The 20,223-nt window shown below is 40.7% G+C and overlaps 1 protein-coding gene across 1 annotated transcript; it reads right to left on the bottom strand.

The window, feature by feature from the left end:
- Window positions 1-3,293: 3,293 nt before the first annotated feature.
- map1aa (microtubule-associated protein 1Aa) lies at window positions 3,294-19,255 on the bottom strand. Its single transcript, XM_061887218.1, has 3 exons — window positions 12,525-19,255; window positions 12,227-12,441; window positions 3,294-11,536 (listed from the first exon to the last, which is right to left on the bottom strand). The coding sequence occupies exons 1-3, from the start codon at window positions 19,126-19,128 to the stop codon at window positions 11,381-11,383; spliced, it is 6,975 nt and encodes a 2,324-aa protein (XP_061743202.1). The 5' UTR covers window positions 19,129-19,255; the 3' UTR covers window positions 3,294-11,380.
- Window positions 19,256-20,223: the final 968 nt, after the last annotated feature.

Genomic DNA, 20,223 nt, shown 5'->3' with positions numbered 1-20,223 from the left:
TATGTGCATTCACTGAACCCTTCTTTAGTGAAAAATATTTTTGTTTGTTTTTTGTTTTTGTTTTTAAATTCAAGATAAAGTTATATGTTTTTGGTAACACTTTGTTATGGTTAACATAATCTAAGTAACAAAGACTTAATTTAGAGTTATTTGGACATAATATAGGAACATATTCTAAGCAACAAAGACTTAATTTTGAGTTATCTGGTTAGGGTTAAAGGCCTACTGAAATGAGATGTTCTTATTTAAACGGGGATAGCAGGTCCATTCTATGTGTCATACTTGATCATTTCGCGATATTGCCATATTTTTGCTGAAAGGATTTAGTAGAGAACATCCACGATAAAGTTTGCAACTGGAGAAAAGCCCTGCCTCTACCGGAGGTCGCAGACGATGACGTCACATGTTGATGGCTCCTCACATATTCACATTGTTTATAATGGGAGCCTCCAACAAAAACAGCTATTCGGACCGAGAAAACGACAATTTCCCCATTAATTTGAGCGAGAATGAAAGATTTGTGTTTGAGGATATTGATAGCGACGGACTAGAAAAAAAATTGCAATCGCGTTGCATTGAGATGGATTCATATGTTTTTAGACACATTTACTAGGATAATTCTGGGAAATCCCTTATCTTTCTATTGTGTTGCTAGTGTTTTAGTGAGATTAACAGTACCTGATAGTCGGAGGTGTACGGCCGGGTGTTGACGCGCAGTGTCTCAGGAAAGTTGACGGCAGCTGTACGAGAGGCACAAGCTCAGCTGATATCCGGTAAGAGGCGACTTTTCAACCACAATTTTCTCACCGAAACCTGCTGGTTGACAAGTGGTCGGGATCCATGTTCGCTGTGATCCATAGTAAAGTTTCACCTCCGTGAATTTTAAACAAGGAATCACCGTGTGTTTGTGTGGCCAAAGGCTAAAGCTTCCCAACTCCATCTTTCTACTTTGACTTCTCCAATATTAATTGAACAAATTGCAAAAGATTTAGCAACACAGATCTCCAAAATACTGTGTAATTATGCGGTTAAAGCAGACGACTTTTAGCTGTGTGTGTGTGTGTGTGCAGCGCTTATATTCATAACAGCCCGTGACGTCACGTGTACACGTCATCATTACACAACGTTTTTAAGAAAAAAGTCAGGGGAAATTTAAAATTGCAATTTAGTAAACTTAAAAGGCCGTATTGGCATGTGTTGCAATGTTAATATTTCATCATTGATATATAAACTATCAGACTGCGTGGTGGGTAGTAGTGGGTTTCAGTAGGCCTTTAGGGTCAGGGTTAGAGGGTTAGGGTTATAATAAGGCCATGCCGAATAAGGCATTAATAAGTACTTAATAATGACTAGTTAAGATCCAATATGTTACTAATTTGCATGTTAATAAGCCACTAATCAATGGGGAATATGTTCCCCATACTAAAGTGTTACCATGTTTTTATTTACTGGTGCACAAAATAAACCGTGCATGAACATCACCTTCTTCAAACAACAAAAGCAACACAGTGCATAAACTCACAACTAATTACACACGTGCAAATCAGTCAGCTGTTGCCGGATCCGTAAAACGCAGATAGGGATAAGTTTGTATTTACACAATGAGTTGGGTGTGTTTGGACCCCTGGGGCCGACTCACCGAACACCTCGGGTTCGATCGAACTCAGGTTAAGAACCACTGCTCTAATGTGAGAGAAAACAGAATGTCGTAATTGTGCTTGCTCAAGCCTTTCTCAATGGAAATCATCCACTCTTTAAAATGCAGTCAGATGACTGAGGGTTTTACCACAAGGGGGGTGGGGGGGGGGCAGTGTTTGTGTAACAAATATTGTTATGAGCGGCGTGCATCATGTAGACGTCACCTTTGGGAATGGTTTACATTGCTGGGCCGCAAAGTGGCTTTTTAATAAACCGTATGGTTTCGTGGTCGCACCCGATTTATTCGCCTTTGAGATGTCCGCCATACAAGGTGCAGTAACCAAGGCAACCAGGAGATAAGGAGTCCTCCGCAGAGAACATAAAGGTAATCTGCATCCTCACATTCTAATGAAGTCCAGCTGCATGCACGGAGGTAGGCAACCTATGACATCACAACACTCCTGATAGTTCTTGGTGCCTTCTTTTTTTTGGGACGTCAACATCATTGTGGAAAGGAACATTCCAAATAGAACAAAAGAAGTGAGGGTCTTTACTCGGTTCTGGGTTCGAGTCTGGCTCAACATCTCCTTGTGGAGTCGGCATGTGGACTGTGGAGCGTGCCACCATCCTGTTTTCTTTCCCCTCCTTTTCCCTGCCGCCTTCCTGTTCAAATCATTTTCTGTAAATTTTCAACTAAAAATTTTTAAAAATCAGTTCACTCTTCCACCAAACCGCCAACCTCAAGAAGAAATGAAGGCTCTAACTTGAGTGGTTCCAATTGACCTTTGGTAAGGAGAGTAAATACTGTGCTTGTGTTCCGGTAAATGTACAACAAGAGTGCATCCAGAAAGTATTCACTGTGCTTCACTTTTTCCACATGTTTCTAATTCCAAAATGCAATGCATTAATTTTTGCCATCAAAATTCCACACACAATACCCTCTAATGACAATTTTAAGAAAAAATAGACAAATAAAATATACATATACCGTATTTCCTTGAATAGCCGCCGGGGCGCTAATTAATTTAAAATCTCTTCTCATCCCTGCGCTTATCAATGGTATGTAGTTAAAAAAAAAAAAAAAAAATTGAATAAAAAAAATCAAAAAAAATTCTTCTGCGGCCCGGTGGTTGAGGATCACTGCTCTACAACATGTCATCGCGCCCGCCTTTACACCATGTTATCTACGTGCCGGCCGGACGCATGCATTTCGCTGCCCCTCGTATGAGATTGCAAGGCATACTTGGTCAACAGCCATACCGGTTACACTGAAGGTTGTGATATAAACAACTTTAACACTCTTACTAATAAGCGCCACACTGTGAACCCCCACCAAACAAGAATAACAAACACATTTCTGGAGAACATCGACTATGTAACACATTATAAACGCAACATAACAATTACCCAGAATGCCATGCATCCATGACTCTTGGCTATATTATACACGCGCCCCCAACCCCGCCCAGCTCAACCGACGCACGGATGGGGGGCGGGGTTTGGTGCTAGCGGGGTGTGTAAGAGTCATGGATGCATGGCATTCTGGGTAATTTTTATGTTGCGTTTATGTGTTACAGAGTCGATGTTCTCCCGAAATGTGTTTGTCATTCTTGTTTGGTGTGGGTTCACAGAGTGTGGCGCATATTAGTAAGAGTGTTAAAGTTGTTTTATATCACAACCTTCAGTGTAACCGGTGTGGCTGTTGAACAAGACCCCTGGTTTACACATAGCACAAGCAAAAAAAACCTCCTCCGCCATTTTGAAAATGACGACAGGGGAACCGTCACTCGTGACGTCACGAATTTGACCCGGCGGTAAAAGTAAGCATGCGCTAATAATTTTGGGAAGCGAGTTTGACCCGGCAGTAATTCAAGGCAGGCGCATATTACATGCCCGGCGGCAATTCAAGGAAATATGGTATATAAGTGTGTGTATGTATATATATATATATATATATATATATACATATATATGTATATATATATGTATGTATATATATATATATATATATATATATATATATATATATATATATGGATATATACTTTTTTTTTAAGAGGGAAAGCAATGTCAATGCAGCAATGTACAGAGGACATCCTTCATGAAAAGTTCTCACCCAACCTGCAAAGAGGAACGGGCAAAACTACCCAAAGATAGGTGTGCCAAGCTTGTGCCATCGTATTCAAAAAGACTTGAGGCTGTAATTGCTGCCAAAGGTGCATCGTCAAAGTATTGAGCAAATGCTGGGAATGATTTTGTAAATGTGATTTGTTTTTTATTCTTCATACATTTGCAAAATAAATTAAACAATGACATAGTCTTTATGGGATATTGTCTGTGGAATTTTGATGACAAAAAGGGATTTATTCAATTTTGGAATAAGGCTGTAAGATATCGAAACGTTGGAAAAGTGAATACTTTTCGAATGCACTTTATATATATAAAAAAATAAAAAAATTAGGGCTGACAAAGAAAATCACAAAATCACATTATTCATGTAAAAATGTTGATTATTCACGCAATTTATCTTGACAGTACATGCTCCTTTACCTTAACCGTGGGTAGTTGCCAAAGAGGTGGCGAGGGTTCTTAATGCATACGTCGAAGATGAATGAGTGAGGAGACTCTGCCAAATTTCACTTCAAAATACACCCAGACGGGATTTTTTATGGATAGATCAAATCAAAGTATTTAGCATTATCTTGTAGTCGACGTAAAGAAGTTTGAAATCTTAAAGCCAACGGCTTGCAAGAACGCTACAGACCTCAAAGTCAACAAGCAAGGACGACAAACATCGCTGGCAGAGTATATCCGCTAAATGTGGTCTGTGATTCATCCAAATTCTAAAATGTGATTAAACTGACCGTATGTCAACTGTGATAAATCATAAATAATCAAAATTCTAAAACATGATTAATCAGAATTTTTTTGACAGAACTACTAAATATTAATTTTCGACTGCGTATCCTGTTTAGGGTTACGGGTGAGCTGGAGCCTACACCAGACGGGTGATAGCCGGGTGACACCTGGGACTTGTCAATCACAGGGCACCCCGAGTCACGCAGAGAAGGCAGAGCCAAGATTGAAAAACAGAACCTTGGGGCTTTGAGGCAGACATGCTAACCACGTTGAACCCTGCTGCCCCGTCGAAAACACAGCTGTTCAAAACATCTGCAATCTCACTTAAAATCACATTTGAACAGTTTCAAAACAAGTGCCATTTTTTTATAATTGTGCTTCTTTTGCAGGCAGAAAATAAATGAGTCGAGGATTTAAAAACTGACCTTAGGGACAAAAATAAAAACGTTGAGATCATCGTGGTCAAAGCTTCTTTCCCAGCACTCACGAGACATTAAAACAACGTTGAGAACTTTTTGAAATAAGTCCTAACGTTGAGCAACTCAAACATAAAGTTGGAGCAACATGCTGTTTGACAACATTTAATCAATGTTGGGTTCTGACTAGGGCTAAGCGGTATATCGATACACTCGATATATTGCAGGTTCGTCTCTGTGCGATATAGAAAATGACTATATTGTGATATTCGAGTATACGTTCTCACGCAGTTGCTTTTAGCTGCAGGCATTACACTGCATGCGTTTCTCCCTCTTTCTTGTCTCTCCTCACAGAGACGTAAACCAAGCGCAACTTCTTACATACGTCATGCGTGCAACGTCACACGCCCTCCCCGAGCAGAGAGGTAGCTACATGGTAACATTAGCTGTGATGCTAACGGTGCGTTGCGAGTGGTAATACGAGAGAGAGAAGGTGCGAATCTGGTAACAAATGGAGGAAGAATGAATTCCCAAGAAAAACAGCACGGGGTCCGTCGTCTGGCGGTGGTTTGGCTTCAAGCGGGAATATGTTGAACAATTATGCGGCAAAAGCGTTGCTACAAAAAGTAGCAGCACTGCTAATTTGTAGCATCATTTGAAAAGTCCTCTGCTAGAGAATGAAGAGTGCTTGAAACAGCATGTCAACATCTCCGGCCGGTGCCAAGCAACAATTTCCAGATCAACCCCGTATGAAAAAAACAATCAACGACAGAAGGCGATAACGTCTGCAGGAACCTACCACAGAACGAAGGACATACAATGTTTGATTTCCTATTATGCAGTTCATTTTTATTTGACAGTTTTTGAAATATCTTGTGTGATATCATGCACAAAAGTGCACTTAATTTGTTTTTAACGGTTGTAGAGGCGTTTTATACAAAAAGTGCACATTAATTTAGTGTTGTTTTGATATGTCATCTTTATGACATCACTCACAAAAGTGCACTGATAACTTGTTTTAAAATGTCTCTGACAATCTTGCACTTTCTGTTTTGGAAATGACATGAATATTATTGTTTAATAAACTGTTAAATAAATATTGCTAAATTGACTTAGTTGTGGTTTCCTTCTCTGCATGAAAGTTTAAAAGTAGCATATATTAATGCAGTATGAAGAAGAATGTTTTAATATAGACACATATAATCATCGTACTGCTGTGATTATATGCATCAAGTGTTAATTCAAGGCCAAGGCAAAATATTGAAATATATATCGTGTTCCGTGACATGGCCCAAAAATATCGAGATATTGATAAAAGGCCATATCGCCCAGCCCTAGTTAAAACCTGACTATTGAAATTTGGTCATTTCCCAACCAACAACATGGATCCAACGTTAGACTCCAACATTATCTCAATTTACAAAAACTATTTTGCAACGTATTTTTAAAGTCAGTTTTAAAGAACATATATGTATAATCAACATTGTATCAATGTCTTGTGCCTGCTGGGTTCACAGTATCACAAATGTGCCACGCCGTGGTGTAGGTCAGCGGTGTCCAAAGTTTTTTTTTTATTATTGACCTTCGGTATATTCTAAAATAATAAAATAAATGTATCATAACAGAGAAGCAAGCTTAGCATTTATTGCCCTTCATTGGATCGGTTTAAGCATCTTCTTAAACTCTGGGCTTGCTTGTGACTATTTACACTAGATGTGGAAATGCACATACAGTATCTTTGCTGACTAACCACCAGCGTGTCCATAAAGTTGTCTGGTCCAGTTCCCAGAACCTTCTAATACTGTATGTCCAATCACTGTGTCTTGTATCCATGCTGCCACAGTACTGTATGATAAACAAATCCGTTCACACTGCCCAATTGGGATGTTTTGTCAAATGTGATGGTTATGTAGTCTTTTCCAAAACAAAGGAAAATGTGATCAATATGAAGTAAATATGGCCCACATTTGAGTGGGTCTATATTCTGGCACAGATTTGTAAATTTGAAGGATTTTGTGCAACAATGTCAACATTTACTTAACCAAATGATTTCTGTTCTGAGCATGTAGGCATGTAGCTGAGTTCCAAAACATCTTCATGTTGACTGTTTTCTGCTTTTTTGTTCACCGGGTCTTTTTATGACCGTCTATTATGGCAAAGAATTTAGATTTTAATGATGTCACATTGGATACATATTATCAAAGAGGCTCTGGTCGGATTTGAAAATGTCGGAATTGTACTATTCTCACTGACAGGTCACATATGGAATTGACCTGCAGTGTGAACAGAGCCTAAGTGTTGTTTTTAAAACGGTTGTGTCACATTAGTATTTTATTTTATGAAATTATTCACAACATATTCTGGTCTACGACTGCTTAGCTATTTTTGACTTTGCGTCATTTAAGTGCTTGTGGTGTGAATGGTCCGATGTTTTCCTACAACTGTTTTGGTCGGGATTTAGCTGTGTATCGATTCAGTAACTTCTTAGCAAAGACAATTCAAGCAGTGTGACTGTAAAATAAATACTGGATGCTGGAGACTGCAATGGACGTTTTCTATATTCCTGTTACTTTGCGTACTGAAATTAGGTATAATTGAATTATGGATACAAACAAGCAAGTAAACAATTAATGGCCAATACATTCACATCTTATTTACCGTATTTTTCGGATTATAAATCGCAGTTTTTTTCATAGTTTGGCCGGGGGTGCGACATATACTCCGGAGCGATTTATGTGTGAAATTATTAACACATTACCGTAAAATATCAAATAACATTATTTATCGAATTAGCGGAAGAGACTAAGAAAATGTCAGCAATCGTCACACACACACGTCAACCAATAAGAATTTGGCGGGGGAGGGCCATGGCAGAAGTGCATTTTGGGTCATGGAATGCCAACTGCTATCAATCAATCATCAATCAATGTTTACAATCAATCACTAGTGTCTCAAAGGGCTGCACAAACCACTACGACATCCTCGGTGGGCCCACATAAGGGCAAGGAAAACTCACACCCAGTGGGACATCGGTGACAATGATGACTATGAGAACCTTGGAGAGGAGGAAAGCCATGGATGTCGAGCGGGTTTAACGTGATACTGTGAAAGTTCAATCCATAATGGATCCAACACAGTCGCAAGAGTCCAGTCCAAAGCGGATCCAACACAGCAGCGGGAGTCCCGTTCACAGCGGAGCCAGCAGGACTATATACTATATGCTACTGCCGTAGCTATTAAAATGGATCATTTCAACGTTGGCGGTAACTTATAAAAACTGAGAAGCGCTGAACAAAAATGGCACTGAAAAGGAAATCATCTACTGCAGATTACAAGCTGGACGTAGTGAAATATGCAGCAGAGTTGGCAGAGTTGTTTAGAAGCGACATAGAGGAAGAAGATTTCATGGGATTTATCGATTAGGAGTGACAGATTGTTTGGTAAACGTATAGCATGTTCTATATGTTATAGTTGTTTGAATGACTCTTAACATAATATGTTACGTTAACATACCAGGCACCTTCTCAGTTGGTTATTTATGCGTCATATAACATACACTTATTCAGCCTGTTGTTCACTATTCTTTATTTATTTTAAATTGCCTTTCAAATGTCTATTATTGGTGTTGGATTTTATCAAATATATTTCCCCCAAAAATGCGACTTATACTCCAGTGCGACGTATATGCTTTTTTCCTTCTTTATTATGCATTTTCGGCCGGTGCGACGTATACTCCTGAGCGACTTATAATCCGAAAAATACGGTAAAAAAAAGTGCAACCAACACTTACGTTGAATCAACAGGAGGAAACACTTTTCTGCTCTCATTTTCAATATTCAACAAATTTTCAATTAAAGTACAGTAACCAAGATGTTGACAGTAGATTTACATGCTACTTTTGCTGTTGTTTTTCCAACATAAAAGTATACAATATTAATATCAACAAATAAAGTGCTTCTGGTTAATTAAGCAGTAAGTTTACCTAAGAAATGAAGTGCAAACAAATATTTTTAGGTTTAGTGGTTTGACCTGCTACTACTCATTTGAATAAACAGCTAGGGTGGCCGAGAAAAGTCGCAACAAATGCAACCGCCACAGCACAACACATTGAAGCCACAACACTACGGCTTTCAGCTATAGCATGATTGCAAAAGCCACAGCAAATACGGATGCCAGATCACAACAACTGCAAGGCAAAAAACATGACGATATAAATAATATTAGCGGACAAGATTCGGCGACACACCGAAAGTTGACTACGGTGTAATGAACAAAGTTGTACAAGTAAGTGAAGTGTGACTACGTCTTCAGTCAGAAATCACTCTTTCAAAAATATTAATATACAGTGATCATTAGTTTTCACCCTTCGGTCTTGGCTTAGTCAGTCGGTAAAACTTACTACGCGTTTAGTTCCGTTGTGTCTATCGCGTCCTTCGGAGCGGACAGATGTGTTGCGGCTTTATAATATTGTCTTGTGGCGTTTGCATTTGTTGGACTTATCTCGGCCATCATAGGTGTCCGCCATTTTCGTTTTGATTACTGATGGCGTCAGGCAGACAGACTTGAGTTTCATCAAAGTATCATTAAATCTAAAGTTTTCTTTTTTGCAGTATCTATAAAATTGGTATTTCCTTTTGAAACAATGATCGATCAATACCTAGCTTCCTTAAGGTCAACTTGCCGAGCACGGATCAAAATAGTTGAATCTTAGGAATGTAAATCACCCGTTATAGCATGTGTATGTATCGATGCAACAATTGTGTAGCAGTTACCATAGCAACACAAATGCAACCAAATGCAGCTTTAAAAGGTCTTTGCACAAACTGTACAACAGAGCTCCTGGGTAAAATGAAAAAAAGCTTTGGACACCCTTGATATTTGTTGCCAATTATATCATCTTCCAACACATCAGGACAAAAAGGCACTAAAGGTCTAACCTCGACCGCTAATGACGCAGGCCCACGCAGACACACGCTCTCCTTTTGCAATTCATGTTTCTCTTGTCGCACATTAGTTGTTGAATAAAGATCCTAAAAATGCAGCAGTTCTTTCCTTCACATGCACAAAGTCATGTTCTTTATGAAGACGGAGAAAGTTCTCTGCAACAACTGGACACACGGCAGGAGTAAAGGGGAGGTTTAACACTGAGCAATGACAATTTGTAACTGCAACAAGGTGATTTTCATCATAGAAATATTGCACAACATTATAAATCTTGGAATAAGATATTGTCTATGCTATATATAGATATATTTGAAATACATTGACAGGACATTGTGGGTTCTACTTGAATACTTTCTATGTTACTATGTCAGTTTGAGGCACGCAGGAAATAACTGGAGGAGAGGAAACTGATCACTAGCATCATTTTCGAGCTTACATATAGTTTTACTGCAAAACAAAGAGATACTGAAGAGGATAATGACTTCATCTGGCCTTAAGGTGCACAAATGTGGTCTTTGCCAGGTAAGGGTCGAGCAATTGCTTACCCTTTTTTTGTTATTGCAGAAACTATCTATTTTGCCTGGCTGAGTCTCAGTTGTTGCACTTCCAGTACACTTACTATTTTGAGTGCATTCACACAGAGAAGTGCGACAAAATGCAGTGCACTGTCAGTGCAGGAGGTCCACGGCCTACGAGCAAGTTCCCATCCTATGACTTAAATGAACACCTAAGTTACTCAAACTGTACACAGAAAACATGACAATAAAGTAATAAAAAGATACCGTCTCTATCCTTGATGAATGTAGCGGCTTTTGAGCAGCTTAGGCAAAGTATGCAACAATTGTTGATAGACATATCTCTTCTTTCAGAGCATTTTACTGTGTCTAAATGCACTTAATTTTCCTTTTCTTTGACACTCTGCCATCTGAAGAATCTGCCCCACGCATGAGAGATATAATTAAGGTCAAAATTGTAACTAAAAAGAACAAATGTAACATATTTCCTGCCCAAGTGTTTGCCTCCACCTTCAGTGCAATAGTCGCCATAGTGGCTGTGTAGCACGAGGGTGGCGACTAACTTGAGAAATGGCTGGGTAGCAACCAGTGGCAGTGGAGGGTTGCTGGTAAATATTCCAACCATCATTTCCTGTGAGTACGCAATGATACTTGGGGATTGGAAAATGCGTGCACTCAGGAACTAAGTACGCAGTTTACCTATTGAAGTGTACTGACAGAAGTATTCCATTTGAGACACAGCCTTAATCTAAACAATGGTCTCGTAGAATTCCATTTTCTCACAGGCTTTAAAAACAAGTTTAAAGACAAAGATGTGTCATTTGCGGGACTCTAATGGAGTGGAGAACAAATATATTGTAGCTACAACAAACTAAGAAGTTCATACAAATTTAGATTAAAAAAACAACTGTTATCAATAAGAACGGACAAAAAGAACCCACATTCTAAGGGGCTTAAGAGTAGTTTAAACAGATCTACAGTAGGGAGAGGCAGCAAAATACCATATTCTTAAAACTCGATTTTGCAGGCAGGAAAAGATTCATCCTGCATGACGACAGTGCTGCTTGAGGCCAGGACCATGATGTTGAGCTCCTGCTGCCGCTCGTGTGTCTGCTGGTACCACTCACGAGTCACCTCTGTGTCATGAGTTGGGATCAGCGTCACCTGTAGGGGAAAACAATAACAAAAAAATGCAGATTTTTTACATTTGATTCATTGGAGGTGTAATGATACACAACTCTGGTTTTATTCCCGGCCAAGATCCAACCACCACCCAGCCCACTGGTCCCAAGCACTGGTAAGTGGGAGGCGTCTGACTTAAAAACCAAGCCAAACAAATCATGCAGTTTACTCATTGTGGCGACCCTTGATGGGAAAAGCCAAAAGACAACTTTCAGCATTTTATTTGAAGCGCAAAGAATGTAACATCCACAGACGATTGTGAAATTGAGTCCATTAGAGAGCCCCAACTGGATTTGTAAAGCGAGCACCAACTGGATTTGTTGACAATCTAGGAGCATTACTGTGAACGCTTTCCAAAGGAAGCGGAAAAAAAATTGAGCAGCCAGGTGATGGTAATGAGCAAACGCACATCAATTCTTTATCATTAGCAGGTGTGATAACCACTCTAAAAACAGATATTTTTGCACCTTGCTAATGCAGCGTTTAAGCATGTGTTAACAAAATACCAAGAAGGAAAGCAATGAGCGCAAAAAGTTTTTGAAAGTTGGTGTATTTTCTTTGTAAAAAATGGGTTGCCTTACAATACCGTAAAATATTAAGTCTTGAGTTTGGAAGGGTCACCAGTCAACCATAACAAAGGTTATACAATCATATGCAGAGCTAAAAAGTTACCTGAAGATTTGAACCCCATTGAGCTTTGCCATCCAACAGTGCATCAAGAACTCCACGGCTTGGTTCACCACTGGCAGCATCATTACCACTGACCACATAATACGCAGAGCGAATGCGTTTAAAAAACTCTTTATCCACATTCTTGGCGTTGCAGTGGTTGGGAATGTAGGCCATGTCCACATAGATAGGAGCTGTAGAACTAGCCTTTTGAGAACCTGGTAGGTCAGTCAGAAACATTTGTCAAATAAATGTATCAAACATCAAAAGTTATATTTTACCACTGCAGTGATTGACTTGCCTGAACTATTCTTGTTAATGTTGGTCAGCGACTTTCCAGGGTTGTAGCTTGACCGTGAGAGGTCATCGTCTTTTGAGCCTTGTCCATCTGACAGCCGAGACATTCGTGAGCTCTTGTCTGCTTCTTTCTTCTTCAGTGACGCACTGCGAGGAGATGATGTCTGTTTGACAGGCATGGGGGACCTCTTGCGCCTGGAAGGTGATGCTTTGGTTTTCCCCGAAGCTTTCTTCAATCCTTTAGCTTTAAGCTCTTTCTTAACTGAGCCATTATACAAAGAATCAGGATCCACCATACAAACATCTGGTCGAGGGGGGTGAGGGTAAGCATCCTTTTGAGGTGTGGGAACTGGGTCCTGGCTTTTCCAGGAGGAATAGTGTTGGCTGCCTTCACCTATGGCAGCTATCTTGTCGACGGGCATATAGTCTGCGTCCTCATCTGAGTCCAGGTTGCCTTCAGCAGTGACAGAAGGATACTCTTCCGTGCCTTGATGCACTTCAGAGTCTGACTGAGAGGCAAAAGACTCACTAATAGAAGTAGGTGGTGTGTCCTCTGTTGCCAGACCTAACCCTGCAGACGTGCCACTGGCTTGATGGACAGAGCTGCTGTGGGATTGCTGATGGTGGGGCTGCTTAGCCCTTCTCTTAACAGACATATCATGTTCATCGCCTTCCTGTGACTGGTCACTTCTTTGTCCTTGATCCTCATCGTCTTCATCACTGCAAAGCTGCTTCATGCACGGGTTGATAAAGGAAGGGGAGAGGTCTGTTTTACGCTGCCTGTACTCACAGGATGAAAATCCGGGAGATGTGTTGCCGGCAGAGGTGGAAGATGCTCCTATGGCTGATTTATCAGCAAGCTCCTGATCACTGTCATCATCGTCATCGTCTTCCAGTTCTTGTTGGCTACACTCCTCAAAGTAAAAGGGAGAGTGGAAAGGCTTATTAGTTGAAGAGAGAGAAAGCGGGCGGGCAGGGTGCTCGGGCTCCATTTCACACTCCTCCTCAAACTCATCATCATGACGATAATGGGGAGGGGAGTCTCCAGGCATCCTTCCTATCTGAGGCTTGGGCATTTCCCACTCATAGGAGCTCTTATAGACTCCTGCACTTTCTCTGGACTGCATTTTAGCTGTGCCTGAAATCGCATCATTGGCTGCTGCTCCAGCAAGGGGGGTAGAGCTTGTACTGACCTTTGCAAGGCCTTTGGTTGGGTCCGGCTTGCTGGCCTCAAGTGGTGAGGACATGTATGAACCAAGAACATCTGGGTGAACATTGCTAGTCTTTTCCCCTTCAACTGAAGCTTTTGGCTTCTCAGAGAACAACAAGGTACCTGTGACACCACTGGAAGGTGATATTTTAGACTTCCCCCTCATATAAACATCCTCATCCTCTTCACTGCTGTCAGTCTCTTCAAAGTAGTGCTTGCCTTCAATATCTGGCCTTGGGGAAGAAGTGACACCAAACAGTGCAGCGCTGGATGCCTCTTTATTAATTGAGAGTGCTGCCTCTTGAGCGTGCAAGGTTAATGATTGGTCAAAGCCTTTTGCAGAGTCCAGCGCAAACGCTTCAGACCACTCAGGCTTATAAAAACAGTCTGAATGAGGGCGTTTATCCAAAATGCTAGCAAAAGCGGTTGTGTGGTCTTTTTTGTCTTCATCAGAAGCAGTGGATGAATGTGAAGAGAAGCGTTTGGAATCCTCAAACGGATTGAGGGGGGAAAAGTGAGACAAGCTGAAGGTAGCCTCAGCTGTGGTTGCAGCAGGGACCTTTTTCTCAGACACTTCCAAATAGTTTTCTTTGGTGCCAGGTAAAGTAGAAAACAGAGAATCAGTGATCGGGGAGTGTTCTTCTTTGAAGGAGGAGTATTCAAATAGTGGCTCAGCTGAGGCAGGTGTCTCCAGCTCATCCGCAAGCTGACGACTGGTAGAGAATGAGCCTGAAGTAGAGGAAGAGTAGCTATATGCAGAGGATGAAGAGTACCCAGGGGCAGCGGTACTTGTGTACTGATCAGCTCTATCACTGTAAAAACTACCCTCTGATGACTTCAAGTTGAAGTCTTCATTACCTTTGTCTGTGGTTTGACTTGATAAAAGTGATTCCTTATCCTCACCCCCATATAAGTCTAACTCTGTGGAGTAGCCAGAGAAACCAGTAGCTGCTAACTTATCTTCATCCACTACCTTTGTGAGTGAGCTGAATACGATTTCTTTCTCACTTGGTTTCCCCTGACTGTTAAAACCATATCCAGCCATAGAAACCATAAATTCTGGCTTATTTGAGCCACATATTTCACTGGCAGGACTTTTTATCTCCTTCTCAGACTTTTCTTTGGGACCTTTTTCAATGTCAGAACAAATAGCTCTTTCATCATCAGTGTTTTCATCCTCTTCGTCTCCCTCCTCATCATCATCTTCATCAATTACTTCATCATCATCATAGTCTTCCTCATCCTTCGCTGTCAGTTTTCGCATATCAATCTCCAAACATGATCCACTATCAGGAACTCTAGCTTGGGAGACATTGGATGATGTCATTGAGGAATATGATGCAGGTTTTGAGCTGTCTGGTTGCCTAGCAAAAGACATTGGGTCTTTGTCTGATGATGGAGAAGTAGACAATGCTTTAGGCCCATCTGCCACTGAGGAGAATTGACCCGGGTATTCAAATGTCTCATAATCTTTGCCATCTTTGATCGATGGAGAAACAACTGATTGGCTTTTGGATTCAAACCTTGTTGGAGTGGAAGGATCTTTTTCGTATGAGACTTTACATTCTTCCTTTTCTGATATTTTGTCACTCGCCGTTAGAGGGGATAGAGGAAAACCAACATCATCCTTTGAAATGTCCTTCTCCACCTTATCTAAGGACTCGTGACAATATGAATCTGATTCCACTGAACTTGGTTTGCTATCATAAATGTCACCATACGAGAATGTTTTGCCATGCACATAAGGTGTGTCTTGTCTAATATAAAGGGCTTTCTCTTTGTTCTCCTTTTCTGGGAAATCACAAAGACCAAAATGAACACTTTTCTCATGCCCTGTGAGAGGGATATCTGTTTCCTCAGCACGTTCTTTGTTGATGTCTGTTTTGGTTAGCTCTGCTGAAGAGAACCCTGATTTTATTCCAGTTGGAAAATTGTCTGTTTCATCCTCATCTGAGTATATGATTTGAGGCTTTGGTTTCTCTTCAGCAGGAGGAGACAGAGACCCATCTGAGCAGAGAAGCTCTATGTCTGTCTTTGCAGTCTTTGCCTCAGTAGTTAGGTCATCATCCAGGAAGCACCCCTCTTTTGCCTCCATAAGTTTAGCTTTAACAGCAGGTTGGAGATCTTTTTTGGTGTAATAGTCGTCTTCATTCACACTGTCCTCTTCAGATTCCTCTGATGCCTCAAATGCATCCTTTTCAACTGAGTGTCCAGTTAAAGATGTATTGTCAGAAATAGTGACCGATTTTTCCACTTTATTCGTATCAAATTTGGTCACTGCTTCATTGTTGCCTTCTGTTTTAAATGATTTTTCATCTGCAGGAGAGTAACCACTGCTTGTAGGCACTGACTGTGTGGGTGAAGCCAGTTTCACGGTGCTGTCATCTGGACTTAGACATTTGTCATCGCTTTCTTGCCTAAAGTGTGACTCCAGTCCAGCGGAGAAGGATAGAGAAGTTGATAGAGGTTGTATTCCAGCACCAATCTTGAATTCCCCAGTACTAAATGGAGACTGACTTTCACCTGCAACCTGTGTAGGAAGTTTGTGCTCTTCTGAGAAAATAGGAGAAGAAATGTCGGCTGAGGGGGATTTCTCGTTCTCCTTGAGCATCATGGATGCAGCATGCTCATAGCCTTGTCTGAGTTTACCCAGTGGGATGTCAACATTTGGAGTCTGATCCTCATCCTCGTCTTCCTCGTCATCTTCTTCTTCTTCATCATGAGCTGAATGGGCCTTGGCATCATTCTCCATCTCAGGAATGTTGGGCTGGTACTCATCAGAAGAAGGAGACTTGAAACATTTGTCGTCCTCCAGAGAGGAGGTGGGTGAAATGGTACCAGCAGAGTGGAGATAGTCCTTTCCTTGGGTACCAGGTGAGGGTACATTGTTGACGGTGTCAAGAAGGAGGGAGTTCTTTCCAACTTCCTCAGTCTGAGGGGCTGTAACAGAAGCTATTGACTGGTCCTCAGCTACAGATGTGGCAAATGAAGACATTTTGTCATATTCGGTTATGGATGTGGCTGAGGAAATGTGTTCCTCCTCTGCAAGAGGAGCAGCAATTACAACAGGGTAGGAAGCAAGCTCAGGCTCATGAACTCCCACAAGGGCTTTGGGTCTGACATCCACAACATCTGACACAACCAAGCTCTTTATTTCCTTCATGCCCTGCATTGAGTCAAAGGTCCCAGGGAAATCTGGGACTGAGATGTCATAAGATCCCACATTATACCGTAACTGTGGGATTTTCTCTTCAGTATCCTCATGGATCTCCTCATCAGAGATAGTTTGCTCAGTCTCAGAGTAACCAGGGATGGTTTCATCTTGGATAAAGGAGAACTGTTCTGAGGCTGATGCCGATACTCCTTGCTCAGGCAGAGCTGAAGCTGACATTTTAAATTGTCCTGCTGGTTGAGTATCAAAATCTTTTACAGTTTTTTCTTTTTTCATCTCCTGTGTTTTACATTTCATAACCTCATCATCTTCTGTGCCTTCCAGCTCTGCTTTTTCAATTACATCATCTTCCTCTTCTGAACTGTCACTTTTCTTTGATATGAATTTTAGATCATCCTTTGCAGAATATGTGTCATAATCCTCAAATGTCTTCAAAGTTATCGTGCTGTCTTCAAGTTTATCACTCCATGAATCCTTTCCTTTTATCTGTTCTGAGGTTATTTTGTCTGTGGTGTTGTCTTCCTCTGGTTTGGCAGAAAATGTGGATGAGACTGTCTTTGTCTCAGTAGCTTGTGTAATGTTCTCATTTAGGGGATATGAGGTAGAAACTTTAGTATCCTTGTGAACTGACACCTCAGAGATTTGGGTAGCTCCTGCCTTGGGTTTGGACAACTCTTCTCTTTTAAGGGACTCAAAGTCCTCAGTAAGATCCTCGGGTGAAGACGCATTGGATCTTTCAGCATGAGCCGCTGCTGCAGCTTCTTCCTGGAGGTGCTTGGGGAGTGACTTTTTACCATTTACATCCTCTTTAACTGTTACATTTTTTTCAGTCTTGGCCTTTGCCTGAGTCTTTCTCAGAGTTTTTCTCACTTCAGGGGTGAGTGGCTTCAAGTCAGGTTTAGTCATTTTTCTCAATTCTGGCTTACTTGGGTCCTTCTTTTTGTTGTCTTTCTTATCGTCTTTTGTTATATTTTCATCTGTTTTTGCTTTTTCTCTTTTAATTTCTTTCTTTTCCTTGTCTTTCTTTTCATCCATACGAGACACTTTGTCAGTTTTTCTGCTTTTCTCCTTTAATATTTTCTTCTTCTCTAACTTGCCTGTTATGGGGGCCACCTCGCTATTTTTCTGCTGTTTGGTGGCCTTCAGACTTTCACTTTTGATTTTTTTCTCGAGTTTATTCTCTTTGGTCTTCTCACTCTTAGGCTCTTCCTCTTGGCCAACTATTTCTTTCTTGACAGTTTTGGAGTTTGGTTTTGGTGATAATTTCAGACTCTCTTTGCTGTCAGCTCTGGATCTAATTTTGGTTTGTTTGATGATTGGCAGTGGTGCACTGGATGTTAGGTCTTTTTGAGTTGCCACTGGGTATCGCAGGAAGTCTAGGTGTTTCAGTTTCTCAAGGCCCTCAAAGATTTTATTCTGTGGTGCATTCCCTGGGAAGAGCACTCTAACTATTCTTTCTGTGGGACGATGAGGAATCCACACAATGAGAGCAGTAACTGATGTTAAATAGGGAACAGATATTTCTCCTTCCTTTCCATTAGACATTAGAATACCTGTCTTGGCTTTGCTGTTACCAGCCCATTTTTGCATTAGAAATTGCATCTCTTTGCTCTCTTTTACAGGGTTTAGCACATACATGTCTAACTTTCCAACACCAAGTTTGTGAAAGAGTGTGATGGGTTCAACAGTGTTGCTCACTGCCCTGTGAAGAGGCTCTGGTGTTATTCCAAGTTTATTGAGGTACTGCAGCGTTAGAGATGCTTCCTCGATGCTCCGTTTCACTTTTAGAGTGGACTCTGGCATCCGAAGTTTATCTGGGACGTTCAAAAATACAATCCCAAGTTCAGGGGAAATCAGGTTCTTTATCGACTCGCCATTACTACTTGAACCAGATCCTTGATTGTGTTCCTCTTCCAGCTCTGCAATTTTTCTTTGGAACAAGCCATTAATTCCAGGAAGGTTGTCTGCCCCAATGTGGGTGAGCAGAATAGAGTCAATCCTGTCAAGGTGGCGAACCAGTTTCCAAAAGCAAGACTTTCTTTCAGATCCCCCATCTACTAAAATGTTAAATCCATTGATGGCAAACAATGCAGAATCTCCTCTTCCCCCAGGAAAAATGTAGCAGCAGGGTTTGGACAGTTTCAGAAATCCTCCAGAAGTCGGGGGTTCTAAGAGATCAAAAGGAGATGATCCATCTACTGTCTCAGACTCTGCAACTCCCTCCATGATGGGATGGTGAGGTTCAGGGTTAAAACGATATTTCAGAATATTTTTGAACTGATGCTGGTACTGGCTTTGGCCAAGAGAGCTCCAACCCCCTCTCCTTGACAGGAAACGGTAAGCCCTGGTGGCTCCTCTGTAAGAGAAAGGACTTCAATCACCTAGAAACAAATGAAGAAAGGAGAAAGATCAATCCTAAGTCGAAAGTCACATCAAAAGTAAATATATTCTCTATGACTTCAAGAAAAATGAAGATGGTGGACTGTATTTACATGAGGCTTGGAGATAATATCAGAAAAACGTTATCAGGTAAATGTTCTATCTTGCAGCACCTCCCTCCTCACAGCTCTTCCCACTCAGTATCAGCAAATTATTCCCAGCAGGTAGCAATCAGAACACCGACCTGAAAAACACGGGACAGTAGTGGAATTAAATATCACACCTCAAAATACAACTTTCAACATCAGAATAGCAGAGTACTTAGAACCCCTGAGTGCCAAGAGAGATGACTCGAAAGAAAAACAAGGACAAGATGAAAAGACAGCTAAAGGACAAAAGAAGATGAAAGCGATATATTGCGATCATTTAAAACTAAAAACATTATTGTGATATGTTTGCAGTGTCAAACGGAGTTGTCATTTCCCAATAGCACTGCATCAATGATGGAGCACATTACCACAATGCATATTTTAGAGCAGAAACAAAGTAAAAGTCTAATTTGGCAGCTAAAACCATCTTATATGTCTAACTTGCATAATGTGTGTTTTATTTAAACACGTAGGGCCATGTGAGAATCTACAGTTTGTACGTTTAATGCTAACAAGTTGTTTGTCCAAAAACCAAAATCATTTGTAAATGGTGTTAAATTGTTAAATACATTGTCACTCAAGTTATCATACTTTATCAGAGAGTCTTGTTGAGTTAGTTTTTTTTATTATCTATTACATGGTTTTAGGCTACACCAGGTTTTCTTTTACTTATTCTTTTTTTAATGTATAGTGATGGTAAAAGTCAATGTTATGTGCATATATGAGGAAAAAGTATAAAGATTTTGGTATTTAGGTTTTCCCTAAAAGATAAAGTGAGGCTAGAATTAATGTT

Source organism: Nerophis ophidion, linkage group LG25 (assembly GCF_033978795.1).
Source record: "Nerophis ophidion isolate RoL-2023_Sa linkage group LG25, RoL_Noph_v1.0, whole genome shotgun sequence".
Lineage (NCBI taxonomy): Eukaryota > Metazoa > Chordata > Actinopteri > Syngnathiformes > Syngnathidae > Nerophis > Nerophis ophidion.
Note: the sequence above shows the minus strand (reverse complement) of the source record. Positions and strands in the feature narration are given on the sequence as shown.